At 35.3% G+C, this 13,541-nt stretch overlaps 1 protein-coding gene across 2 annotated transcripts in view; it reads right to left on the bottom strand.

The window, feature by feature from the left end:
* Positions 1 to 210: 210 nt before the first annotated feature.
* The window catches only part of ELOVL4 (ELOVL fatty acid elongase 4), a 32,657-nt gene continuing 19,326 nt past the window's right edge, over positions 211 to 13,541 (bottom strand). For both annotated transcript variants that reach the window (XM_037142884.2, XM_037142885.2), the window contains exons 2-6: positions 10,076 to 10,263; positions 8,881 to 8,961; positions 5,899 to 6,070; positions 4,645 to 4,772; positions 211 to 2,264 (exon numbers count right to left, since the gene is read on the bottom strand). In XM_037142884.2, coding sequence (XP_036998779.1) covers positions 1,992 to 2,264; positions 4,645 to 4,772; positions 5,899 to 6,070; positions 8,881 to 8,961; positions 10,076 to 10,263 — 842 coding nt within the window. In that variant the 3' untranslated portion in view covers positions 211 to 1,991. The remainder of the gene's footprint in view (positions 2,265 to 4,644; positions 4,773 to 5,898; positions 6,071 to 8,880; positions 8,962 to 10,075; positions 10,264 to 13,541) is intronic.

The raw sequence follows: 13,541 nt of genomic DNA, 5'->3' as shown, positions 1-13,541 counted from the left end.
ATGGTAATGGAAAAATATAATAAAGATTATATATTTCAAAAAATATGCTACCATAAAAAATAAATTTTTACCAGAAATTATAAACACCCAAGTTCTAGTTTCATTTATTTTCTGCATAAAGGTGGGCAGCAGAATTAGAATAATAACTGAATTGAATAAATATGCATCTAGCAGATAATTTACACTGTAATAAACTGATGAACAAAAATATCATTTTCCCCACAGTAGTAGTATATTTATTTTGCTGAAATCAGGTAGTAGGGAATGAATAGCTCTGGGGAACCAGTACAGAACGTTCACAAAGATTTACAAATCTCTAGTCATTACACACTGAGCAGCAAAAACATAGGTGTTGAATCCTCTTAGGCCAAACTATTATGTGTTGCAAAGTTTCTGTAATTCTCATGACTGCATGCCTCAGGGAGGGGGAAGTGTGTAATTTTAATGCACAATAAATATTTTATAGTGTACAAATATTCTGAGACAGTTGGTCTGCAGAAGCAGCATACATCCTGCACATGCAGTTTTGACATCTTGAGAAATATAGAAATATTCATGCTTTTTTATCGGTCACATTTTCTCTTCCCATAATGATGCCTGTGCAATACCCCTAACATTTTCACCTGTGTAATGAGACACTGTACAGTTGTTCATATATATTACATAAAGTACTTCATTCACAAATAGCAAATTTAACTTTCTGGTTCTGACTACTCTTACTGTTATTCATTTTGTGTCTTAACAATTAACACCTTGTAACAATCAAGCACTAATTTTAATGATCTTTAGCACCAAGGAGTCAAGAATATTGCACCAAAATGGGTTTACACTTCATCTAGTTAATAAATAAGATCTTGCAACCCTATCACAAGGAAAATATCACTCCAAAATTAAACACATTGAAAGAGAATAGTTTCACAGAAAAGTCTGGTGTACGCCATTTGTAATAAAACAAAAACAAAAAACAAAAAAACACTAGTGGATTCAAAAGTTAATAAAGTTAATATTGAAATCTACATTAGAGGACTCCTTGATTTTTTTAATTAAAATTTATTTAATTTTAAATGTTCTTTCCAACAGAAGAGGTAGGTATATTTCCACATATGAAAACTTGGTAACAGCCACAAATCAAAACATTAAAAGTCTGATAAAAATCAACATACTGTCGTCTAACAGCACGTTTCTGTAACAATTTTATGATGTTACCAATAAAGACATGAGTTGTTTCGTGTTCCAATCAGACATTAATCGTAATTTGCATAATATATATTTCTGATAGAAGTATTGAAAGGCTGCGTTTAAGTCGCAAAACTGTTTCCCACAGTGATTTGTGCCACAAGTCACGGCGACCTTTGGGTCGCTACACAGGATTTTACTGTAATTCTTTTTTTCACCAACACCATCATCATCAAGCCTCTAAAAGTCTATAGAGATCATCAGATTTTTTAATTTAATTACAACCAAAAGGGTATTTCAGACTAGTGGTGGAGAGATTCAACCATTTCAGTCAGTCAGCAAATGAATTCAAATGTGCAAATTTTAAAGTATCTGCATGTCCAGCTTTGGACCAGAAAAATGTAGGGTAACTGATTTTAATCAGTAAGTAATTAGTAATTTAGCCAAAAAAAAACTCATAAAGACTGTGTTTCTGTGATCATCAGACTGAAGAATGACTGTATATAAGATACATGAAAAATTTCATGCATTAGACAAATGGATGTGACAGAGAGCCTCCAAAGTTACATAATAATTGCTTTGGTCTAGACAATATCAAAGCTAATAAAAAATGTTTAAAATAAAAACTTCATAAATAAAACATCAGGGTACAGTATTTAACACTTTACTCAATCTAAAGGTCACTAATACATAGGAGCACATTTGCCTTTTTCCTCCCCACCCCGAAACCCTCATTTGCTTCTGTTTTCCCTGAAATCTTATATGAGACGGGAAATTCCTCACTGGAGTCAACAACAGTTAAGGCCCAGTTCAATTTACTCTCCTTTTGCTTTTCCATTTTTCTGCTTTTTTCCATTTTCTACCACCAGTTTTTCTGATTTGTTCACACCATTGGCTGAAATACCATTCACAGCTGTTTTCCCCGTTTTTGACTTCTTGGGCTCATTGTATGTCCGAACGTAGAAGTTGAGGAAGAGAAATATGAAGCTGATCGCATAGGCAATCAGAGCCCAGTGCATCCACTTGGGGAAGGGGCAATCCGTGTAGAGAGACAGTGCCGTGTGCCCGATGGTCACAAAGAACTGAACCTGGAAAACAGAAACAATGCATGGTAAATAGTAAACAGCTTCAGAACCTTCTATGTAGCTAATACAGACCCAACTTCTGCCACATTGTCCAAAGTTTAATAGTTCTCTGGCTCCCACTCCTACCTCCTTCTCATTGAGGTAGCTGCTTGAATGCCATCTCCTCAATAAGACTTCCTGATGATGATAGAACTACAGTGCCTCCCCCCAACTGGCCATCTCAAGTCCATTTAACCACAGGGCTTTTGTTTTGTATGGGTTTTCTTTTCTTCTCTTCTTTTTTTTTTACTTTATATGAATTATGGCTGTCTGGAATTGTCTTTTGAATTTAGTGACTTCTGGATCACCCATCTTCCCACTAGCATGTAACTCCAAAGGTAGGACCCAGTGTTGCTATGGTGATTCCATAAGTATCTGTTGGATAATGTTGAGTAATATTATCTAATGAGAGGAAATTTCAGTGTCTCCCACATTTTAGACTGATTATTTCTTTTTTAAAGATTTTATTTACTTTAGAGAGAGGGGTAAGGAAGGAAAAAGAAAGGGAGAGAAACACTGATGTGTGAGACAGAAACATCGATGGCTGCCTCCTGCATGCGCCCCAACAGGGACCGGCCTGCAATTCAAGCATGCACCCGGACTGGGAGTCAAATCAGTGATCTTTTATTTTGCAAGACAAGGCTTAACCTACTAAGCCACACCAGTCAGAATGAGACTGATTTCTTTCCACAAAATTGTCAGCAAGCTGGTATATATATTTTTAAAAATGAACTTCTTACAGAATAGCAGACAGGTCATAGGCATTTGGATGAACACTATCATTTAAAAACTAAGATGCCTATTAAAAGTTAGTAGGTAATTGAGAATAAGTGCAAAAAGAGAGAATCACTTTCAACCTGAAGAGTTTTTAAAAGGAGAAAGGCCAAAATTAAGATGCTTTTCAGTAAGTTGAGGGAAATAAGTTTAAATTCTAATTTATCCATAAGTGAATGGTTCTCAAAATAAAAGTTATAAATTTCATGGTGTTAGCAAGTGCTAAGTCTTTACCAGACTGATCTACAAAAGTAAAGAACTTCTGGATTGGAAATATACTACCCTTCATAAAATGAATATACAATTTGGAAAGTAGAGTTGTGGTTTCTCTTTTAAGCATAGCATTAACAGTATTATCATATTAAATATTATTAAAATAATTTAGTTCAGGTAAGCCCCAAATTTATTAAAAACTTTAAAAATTTTTCCAAATCCAGAGTTTAAGAACTTCTGATTTCACAATGGTTCTTAGAATCTGTATCACCTAAAAAGGGTGTGTGTATGTGGGTGTGACTGAGGATGGCATCACTCAAGGAGGGTCAGGTGCAGGTTCCGACAAAATAGGTATCAATAGTTCATGTGAGTTTTGTCATCTCTTTATTTTGGGGGGGGAATTTACTAATTACTGAGAGAAATGAATTATACAATTGTGTACACAGCTTTCACAAAAACTGAAGGAAACTTCCTATGGCATTTTAGTTACGAATCAATCCTTCACACCCAGCAGTTCCCCAAAGTTGTGTTTCCTGTTTGGTTACAAGTTTAGCAACTTCAAGCAGAGATGAATAATATTTCCAAATGTGATTCCACTGATAAAATTGTGTACATACTATGATTAAAGCAAATTATAATAAAATCCAAAGCTTGAAGAATAGCTACCAGGTTGGTGTGGATTTCCAGTTTGATTACTGGGCTAGTGTCTAGCTCTGAAAGTTACACCGAAGCACCCAAATGCTACATGAAGTCCTACTGGGGTTCGTGCTAAAGGCTGTCTGCTCTAAAGACTAGCAATTTAAAAATGCCCAGCTCTGCTCCTCAAGGACTTCATGTTGGAGAACTAAGAGGAGCTCTCTGGTCCTTGCTTCCTTCCTTTACCCCTATCCTTCTTTGACTCTCTGCCTTTTCTGCAACTTTTATAGTATAAATGTATGGGATTTGTTATCAAGGACTGAAAATTGAACAGTAAACAGAATGAATAGAGATGATAATAACATTTTAATTAAAAAATTTTAAAGATCACTCAAGAAAGGTGTCATTATTTTTCTAGTCATATATGAGTCTATGTACTTTGTGGTGTTCTTAGATCTTTATTCACCCACTTCACAGACATTTTTAAAGAACAGTTCTCTTAGACATGAGCTAGTCTAATCTTTTATAGACATTTAAAAAGCGAAAGGCCATAACCAGTGGGCCTATGAACAGGCCAAGCGGCCTCAATCCCACAGATGAAGCATAAAGATAGTTGAATTTGCAATAAAAATTTGTCAAAAGTGACTTAATACTTTATAATCAGTAAACTCAAACATTTTCAGTATTGCCCCAGATGAAACTTTAGAAGCATTTAACTCACCAGCTGCAACATGGTCAGGTATCGTTTCCACCAAAGATATTTCTGAATCCATGGGCCAAAGGCAGTTAACCCGTAGTAAGAGTACATAATCACGTGGATGAAGGAATTCATTTGGGCTCCAAAAAATGCTTTAGAAAAACAAAGATAATTACAAGATACAGAAAATTTTATTAGGCAATAAACCATTTGGACACGAAGTAAATGAGTGCACATTATTTTTTAGCAATCTTGAGTAAAGAGTAGGAATAAAAGTTGTAACACTACTGGAAAAGCCTTCTCTTCAGATCATGCTAGACATTTTTAAAATGCAGATTCAGGCTTTTCACATACTTTAAAAAGATGCTCTTCAAATGCAAAGGACTTTCAAAGTAGCAAGCTTTTGAATGGGGTATTCCAGTTTAAGTAGGCCCTAATATAGAACTATTGCCTGTGTTACTTTTTATTCTATTATTCATGGGGGAAAAAGGGTGGGAGGGGGGAAGGCTGGGGTGGGAGGGAATAGTGGGGGAAAATGGAAACAACTGTACTTGAACAACAATAAAAATGTGAAAAAAGTCATAGTATATATAATGGTTTAAGTAATTTTGTAACCGTCACATTATTGCCTTTACATACAAAAATATACATATCTACAAAAAGAGTACTGACTTCTTAGGCTTCTAAATAATTTTAAGTGGAAAGTAGTGAGGTGAACTGGACTATTATAATTTGTACCGTGGGTCCCCATGAGAGGAATGGCCTATTTCCACTTGATAATGTAAATCGCCCTCAATCTACAGGTTTCTGAGCAGCTGGAGGCAGATCTCAGCCGAATATGGATTCCTATTATCTTTAACGTCAACATGTCTCTACACAACTTCCTTGAAGTGAGAACCAACAGGCCGAGTTAAGGCCTATTTTAAAGGTGGAGTGGGCTCTGGGCTTGGACCAAAGAGGAAGCCTTCACACTGAGAAGATAAATCTTGGTGTCCTTTGGATCAGAACCACTAGAATTGCTCCCCATCAAAATATTATTGTCTGCATTTAGAATTACCTTATGCTCATCTCTGGGGCAAATCTTTAGGTGTTAAAGTAGTCACAAACAGAAAGCTAAAGTTTTACTTTCTTCAAATTTCTTTAAAATGAAATTAACATAGAAATAATCACAAAACAAGTTCAATTATAGACCAACTCAAGTTCCCAGGTTCTTACTACTTTCCACCCAACATAGTTACACAATTTAATGCATACAGATATGCTTTTGAAAATTCTCACCTTGCCCCCCTGCAACCCACTTAATTCCAATCCACCACAACGTAAACATTGTACAGTGATGGTACACATGAAGGAAAGAGACTTGGTTGTTTTTCTTTCTTAGGATAAAAAACACCGTGTCCAAATACTCAATTCCTTTAGATACAAAGTACCACCACAGAGCAGCAGCTATCTGTAAAAAGAAAGAAAAAGGACATTACAAACACCAGATGCATGCCACCACATGGTTTCCTACTCACTGTGTGTAAGTCCTAAATAATTTTCACTACACAAACACATGAAATCATTTTTGCCTAAGTAGGTGTAAAATCAAGTCATCTATCCATGGGGGCAAATGGGAAAGACCAGAGTCCAAACATATATCTACTCTATAGCAACAGTACAGAAAAAGTGTCATGTTACCGAGCTGGACCCCTGTAGCACTAAAACTTAGAGAGCTGCAAACACATTCATGGTGCTATGTTTTTCAATTTGGTAGCGAAACTGAGGTATTTATTTTGTAAATGTACCTCAATTGTTCATGCTTAGCCTACATTATACCTCAGATATTCCTACAAGGATGTTTATAGGTAGCGACTGGTCTCTGTTATGTCTCTCTCACTTTAACACATGCAAACAAAGCACTTAACCATAGTAGTTTGCATTAGCCAGTAAAATCTTTAAAATGATAGAATGACATGAACAAAAAGAAACAACGAATATTTCCTAGGTGATAAAAATAATCCTGCTTACATGAACAAGTCTTTTCTTTTCCTGGGCTCTAATTAAGACACCAGATGGTGCAGAAAGATTACTGTCCATGCTGAGATTAAGGATCCAAGGTTCCAATGAGAGGTGACCTCTGGATATATATTTTTAAATATTTTATAAGAATTCTATAATAGTGACCTAAACTCAACTTTCCCATGTCAAATATTTTCTAGGATATGTGTCCTCAGCATATGTAACAAAGCAGGCAGTGCGTAACCGAATAAACCTTCGTGCGTCGGGGGCTTGGCAGGTTTACTCACAGACAGGCGCTGATGTTTTAGGGTTCATAGTTCCCTTTCTCATCTTATCCCTGCACCTACTGGATGTCATAAGTTCTTGTGTGTTTGTGTTCTTTTGAAAAACAAAATTATACAAAGTGTGGGCCAAAGAGAAAATAAAGTCTTGTATTTACAGGTTGAGGATGTTTACTGAATTTGCTTGAGTAATAAAATTTGAAAATTATAAAATTGGTAGAAAATAGGTTTGAAATAGTTAACTACTCACAGCAACACAATATTTAATAGTCATTTCTATGCTAGCACTTTAAAATAAGGTAACCATTTTGGCATAGTAAACTTGATCTATAAGGTAAGAGATCATTAATGTCTTTATCCCCTCCCCAATCTGGGCTTCTAAATTAGCCACAATTTATGAACAGTAATAAATAATTCCTATCTTTCATTTGTAAACTGCATCAGGTATCTCTGAAGAGCTACATCAAAGTGAAAAGTGATAATTCTTGTACATAACAACACATACAAAAACCGATGTCTGAGTAAAGTATTTATTCTACAACATCTAATATTGAAAGGACGAGAGAGGGAGGAAATTTCAAATGCAATCTGTTGGGAATGTCTGGTTCTTCCTTATCCTAGATTACAGTCCTCACAATAGCTAATGTTTTTAAAGTACTGACTTTTTATGCATGCCAGAAGGGTGGGTTCACAATGGCCAGAATAGTATTTTTAAATCTTTATCCTAAGAATGTTAGTATGTTGTTTCACCCAAGGGTTTTTCCTACGTGAATTCCTAAAAGAAAACAAGTTACACTTCTTCCTTTTCCTCTCCCACAAACCAAGCAAGACCACTGAAGTCAGGTCTCTACTCTACTGAGGAGGTTCTCTAACAAGATAGTTATCTGAAATTTTTTTTTCCTAGCCTACAAATCTAAATAAAGTACTCCCCTCATTCTCTCTTGGTCACATCACAGGTTTTATTTTCTTGTTAATCCTTTGTTTACATGACTACTGCTCGCCTCTCCCACCCTTCACTAGAATGTCAGCTCCACAAAGGCCTGGATCTTCTGTCCTTCCACCAGTGTCCCCAGTGTCTCTCACACTATCTGCATGTGACTGGTGTTTGGGACACATACAGTGAATGAATAAAGCAAGTATGACAACCAAAGGGGTGATGTTTTTCATCAGCACGGAAGTCTGATGGCACAGTAAAGACACAGACATATCATGGTAAATACATTAAGCAATCTGATCTTAGGTCTTGATGAATGCTGACCTTTACATTATCCAACCCCAATGAAAAAGCTATTTTTCTCAAGGGAAGCTGCTATATATTATATTACTACTACATATATTACATGCAACATAAAACATGTTTATTTATGTTTTATGTACACACAATTTTAATATAAACCACAGTATACAAGAGTAGTTTAATAAATACTTAATAAAAATGAGATAATTTATTGTTTCTTGCACATGAGTAAAATGTTAATTTAGCTAATGTAGGTGGCTGGGAAGTAAATTGTGCTAACATTCTATAACTATTGGTTTATTTTTTTGCAAATATAATAAAAGCTGAGCCCATACCTACACAAATTGTGCTATACTTAACTTACAAAACACTGCATAGCTTATAAAACATGTTTTTTCCCTCAGACTTTCTGAACAAAGAATTAAAGTCTCTGCAGGCATTTTTATTCTTGATCAAAAAACAACCAAAATCTAAAATATCTTTACACTAAACATGGAACTTTTTTTTAAAAAAGTAATTTATTCTAGTAATCCAACACGTATTCACTCTCACACCACCAAATGAAAGAACTGGAGGCATAAAAACAGATTTTTAATTACGTACTTAAAAAAAGCATAGCTTTACTGGCTCAGAACAACCCAGTACACTGTTACCATTATATAAAAGTATGTTTTTTTGCAGACTGGGGACTATAAAATTAGACCCACTGTGATCGATTTAGAGAATTTCCAATGTACTTACTCTGACTTCATTCACATTATCAGAATAATCCACACTCTGGCAAATATAGCTGTATCCTGCATTATATGATCCCAGGAATAACTGAAAAAAAAAAGAGCAATATTCGGACTAAAGTTTTAATACATAAAGCATTTAAAAACACTAAATACAATATGTAATCTTTGAAATAATTTTAAAAACCAGTGCTGTCTTTAAAATTTTGAATGTATTAAACATTTAATGTGTTAGAATTTTTAAAATTTACTGTGTGGATTTATTCTCAAATTGAAATCTAAATTAAAAATCACATATAATTTTTGCACTAAAACATAATTCTATCTATTTCATAATATTAAGAGAAACTTCGATTGACCATTACTCAGATCTAAGAGCTGCACTGATTTCTAGTCTTGATCCAGAGTTGTTTGCATCTAACAAATTAGGTAAAAGCACTAAATAAAGTTGTTTTTTACCAAGTTGAGATTCTGTACCTTATGTTGTCAGTTAAACAAAAAAAGTTTTTTTAAGGAGAATGCTATTTATTTTCCTACCATCACCAGACCAGTTCTCTCCATTCACACAGAACGCTAATGAAAAGTTTTCTGGGAAACAAATTCCTTTCATTCATAACTTAAAAAACAGCTGTATCCATCTAGTCTTTAGGCTTTCCCTTCATGGAGAATTTGCGGGTACCCAGAAAAGTATAGATCATTAGTAGCAATAATTGTGTAACAATTAACTCCAATCCAAAATACAATGACAGTAAGAAATAGAAGTTAATTTGAAATTGGTATGTTACACTTGCATATTCTGATAACTTACAAACCTGAAACTGCTGAGTACGAATTACAAATAAATATATGCAACTATTTACTGAGTGTTTAACATGTGGTAAACACCATGCAAAAATTATCTCACTTTTATCTCTGATACCCTAGGATACAGGCATTTTCCCCATTTTATGGAGAAACAAGTCTCAGAAAAATTAAGTAACTTCCAATGTCAGAAGAGCTCATAAGGGTTTTTTTAGAATCCAGTCTGTCTGCTTCAAAATTCCATTTTCAACACGTGTCCTATACCTTATATATGTTTTATATTTTTTGTTATCCAAAATGAAAAGTGTCAATAATATAAAATTTACTTTTAGAGTAACTAACAGTTGTATTGGGGTACGATGTCACAATGATGGTTTTTCATATTCTTACAGTAAACCTACCTCTCTGAAGATAAACAAATTAAGCAAAACCATCCCAAAATTATAGACAATAAGCACCAAGCGCATCTGAAAAGGTTCTCGGGCCTTCATCCACTTCGGGCCCAGCCACACGAATAGGAGATAAAGAGTACTTATACAAAGCGTAGGCCATGGAGAGTGCATTAGAGGCCAATTTTCCACACGTTTATCTACAGAGAAAACAAAATAACATAAAATTAATTAAAAAATAAATGTCTTATAAAATGAACTTATTAGGGATTATGTTTCAAATTAGTTTTCCTAATGTGACCAAATACAGATCACTGTCCTTTGAATTCCAGCAAAAATATATGGCATAAAACCCAAAGAAACTAGACCAATTCTTGTGAGCAACTTTTGAAAATGAAGCTTTATTATGTATGACACACATTATGTTTTATAGGAAATCTAGAGAATGAAGACAAGAAATAGAGCTCACTAAAAATGTGGAACAAATTTCAGATAAGTAATGAAAGCCTCCACAGACAGAAAATACTAAATATTCTAAGGAGAAACGTGTCTTCCATATTAAACATGTGAAATCCATCAGTGCAGTTTGGAGGCTGCTCCCTCCTATGTCTGAGATGGTCCGAACTAGTAACCTGAAAAAGTACGGAGAAATGAGAGCCATTTCCTGGGATGGTTCTGGACACAGAAGACAAGAGTACAGTTATAACTGGATGACTGTTAGATATCATTACAGTTTTGTAATTCATTTAAATGCTAATCATAACATTCAAGTCATTTTTCTAACTTTTTCCTTAAAAATGTTAAGTCTATTTTTTTACCCATGAATATAACTAACTTATAAATATATACATATAAAATGCAAAATTATTTCATTTAACATGAATAAAATACCCTTAACATTTAAATAAGCAACCATGAATCAATTTTACAATATTTCTGCCACAAGTAAAAGATTTCATGAAAATAAAATATGGGGTTAACAAAAATTAATTTTCTAATACATTATAAAAAGATACTGAAATTAAATCATATTTCTAAAAGCTAAACAGCATTTAAAAGGTTGTGAATCTAATGTGTAGTTTATTCTTGGTAGGGCAAAACATTTCTATGTTCTATTTTCAGAAATATTATATAGTTTTAAAATAGTAAAAAAAAAAATCTACCTTTCAGCCAGTTCCTAAACCTAACTGCAATAAGTTTAATTTACTTGCTCATTACAATGTCCTCTATTTAAACTGTACGTTTTACTAAAACGATATATGTAAAATAGTTCCAGATTGGATAATTACATCTCAAACTACCTTACTTTAAAATAATCTATTTCTGTATACTGTCAGTAGAAAATAGATCCAAGACATGAAACACGAGTTGAACAATATCTAAACATAGTCTCCAAAGTCAGCAAGTGACATAATAACTATGGTTTCTACAATATCAGAGTTGTTAGAATGGTGTAACAGTGACCTAAAAGAAAAACACATATGAGAACAAGAAATATGAATTTCTTTCATAGTTTATAGGAGACCTATTATCTATCTATACATCTATGGTTCTATCAGTCAAATCAAAATGTACTTCAGAACTAAAATTAACTAAAATACTTAAAAAGGCAGGAGCGAGAGAGTGAATCTCCCACAAGGAGTGAAGCAGTGGCTTTGTGCCTGAAGGCGTTGTGCTACTAAGGGCCTATCACTGCTTGTTCGCTTTTCTTTAATGTTGTCATGTTACCCTTCCATGACCACATCTTTCTATGCCAATGGCCCCCTTAAACATGGGGTATTTATCTGCTTAGATCTTTGTTTTCTATGTTATAGAAAAACTGTACTACAGCCCCCTAAACCTCAAAGCTGCTCTACCGCAGATCACTAAAGGAGTTGCTGTGGTGTGCTATTCCTAGCCCCAAGCTTAAAGGCAGGTACTGTTTTCCATAAGATTGACACAAAGAGCTAAAGGACTCCTTTAAGCAATAATCTATGCAACAAAGAAAGGAAGATAAATTAATCTGTAAAGAGGTTCTAATTTCTACCACCATAGGCTATTTCTCACTCTTACCACACACAGAATTCCTACTGACTTCAAAGAAGCTCTGAGATGGAGGTATAGGTAGACATGCTTCACTTCCTCACATAGCCACAAAAAGAATTACAACTAAATCTCAAAACAAGTAACACCCAGAACTGTCAGAAAATCAAACTGTGTGGAAGACTGACACCAAAGAAGCCACATTTAAGCCAAATAGGTAGTAGGGGCGGAGACATGGAGAGAGGACAGAGAGGTAAGGAGACCCTGTGTGCTGCAGAGCTGGCAGCAGGGGCAGAGCAGGCACGGGCGGTCCCGCATTCACATGCAGTGGATAAGAATCAGGAGGGCTACCTTGGGAGCCAGCAATCCCAGCCCCAAGCCAGACTGCACAGCACAGGGCTCCAGCACCAGGAAGGTAAATCCCCATAACTTCTGGCTGTAAAAACCAGTGGGCATTGAGGCAGCAGAACAAACTGCCAGATTTTTCAGAAAACTCTGCTTAAGGGGTCTTAAAATGTCTGCAAACCCACCTACTCTGGGATTCAACACCAGAGCAACAGCTGGAAGGGTACCGGTCACATACGGGGTATGAGTGAAGTGACTGGAAACCCAGCGAGTGAGCCCCCAGAAGCCAGGCTGTGGCACAGCCCCTCTCCAAGACCTCCTCCCACACAGAGCTACAAACCAGTGAAGTTGGTTGCCCTACCCTGACGATTACCTAAGGCTTCTCCCTGCAAAATTTACGTGTGTCTTTCACAGGGAGTCAAAGCAGCTCTACCTAATACACAGAAACAAACATAGGGAGGCTGTCAAATTGAAGAGACAAAGAAATATGGCCCAAATGGAAGAAAAGAACACAACCCCAGAAAAAGAACTAAATGAAATGGAAATGGCCAGCCTATCAGGCGCAGGGTTCAAAACACTGGTGACCAAGATGCTCAAAGAACTTACTGAGTATGGCAACAACATAAGGGAAGGAATGAAGGTTACACTAAGTGGAATACGGAAAAATATACAGGGAAGGAAAGGAAGCCAGGATTCAAATCAATGATTTGGAACATAAGGAAGAAATAAACATTCAAATAGAACAGAAAGAAACAAGAATTTTTTTTAAAAAATGAGAATAGTATAAGAAGACTAGGGGACCCCTCCAAAAGTGCCAACATCCAAATCACAGAGATGTCAGAAGCAGAAGAGGAAGAGCAAGAAATTGAAAACTTATTTGAAAAAAATAATGAAAGACTATGGGTCCCATATACAAGTTCCTTGACTTCAAAAAAATAATGAAAGAAAACTTCCCTAATTTGGTGAAGGAAATAGACATACAAGTCCAGGAAGCAGAAAGAGTACCAAGCAAGTTGGACTCAAAGAGGACCACACCAAGACATCATAATTAAAATGCCAAAGGCAAAAGATAAAGAGAGAATCTTAAAGGCAGCAAGAGAAAAGAAAATAG

The sequence above is a fragment of the Artibeus jamaicensis genome, unplaced genomic scaffold (assembly GCF_021234435.1).
Source record: "Artibeus jamaicensis isolate MK-2021 breed Jamaican fruit bat unplaced genomic scaffold, CSHL_Jam_final contig_387, whole genome shotgun sequence".
NCBI lineage: Eukaryota > Metazoa > Chordata > Mammalia > Chiroptera > Phyllostomidae > Artibeus > Artibeus jamaicensis.
This window is presented reverse-complemented; position numbering and strand designations above follow the sequence as displayed.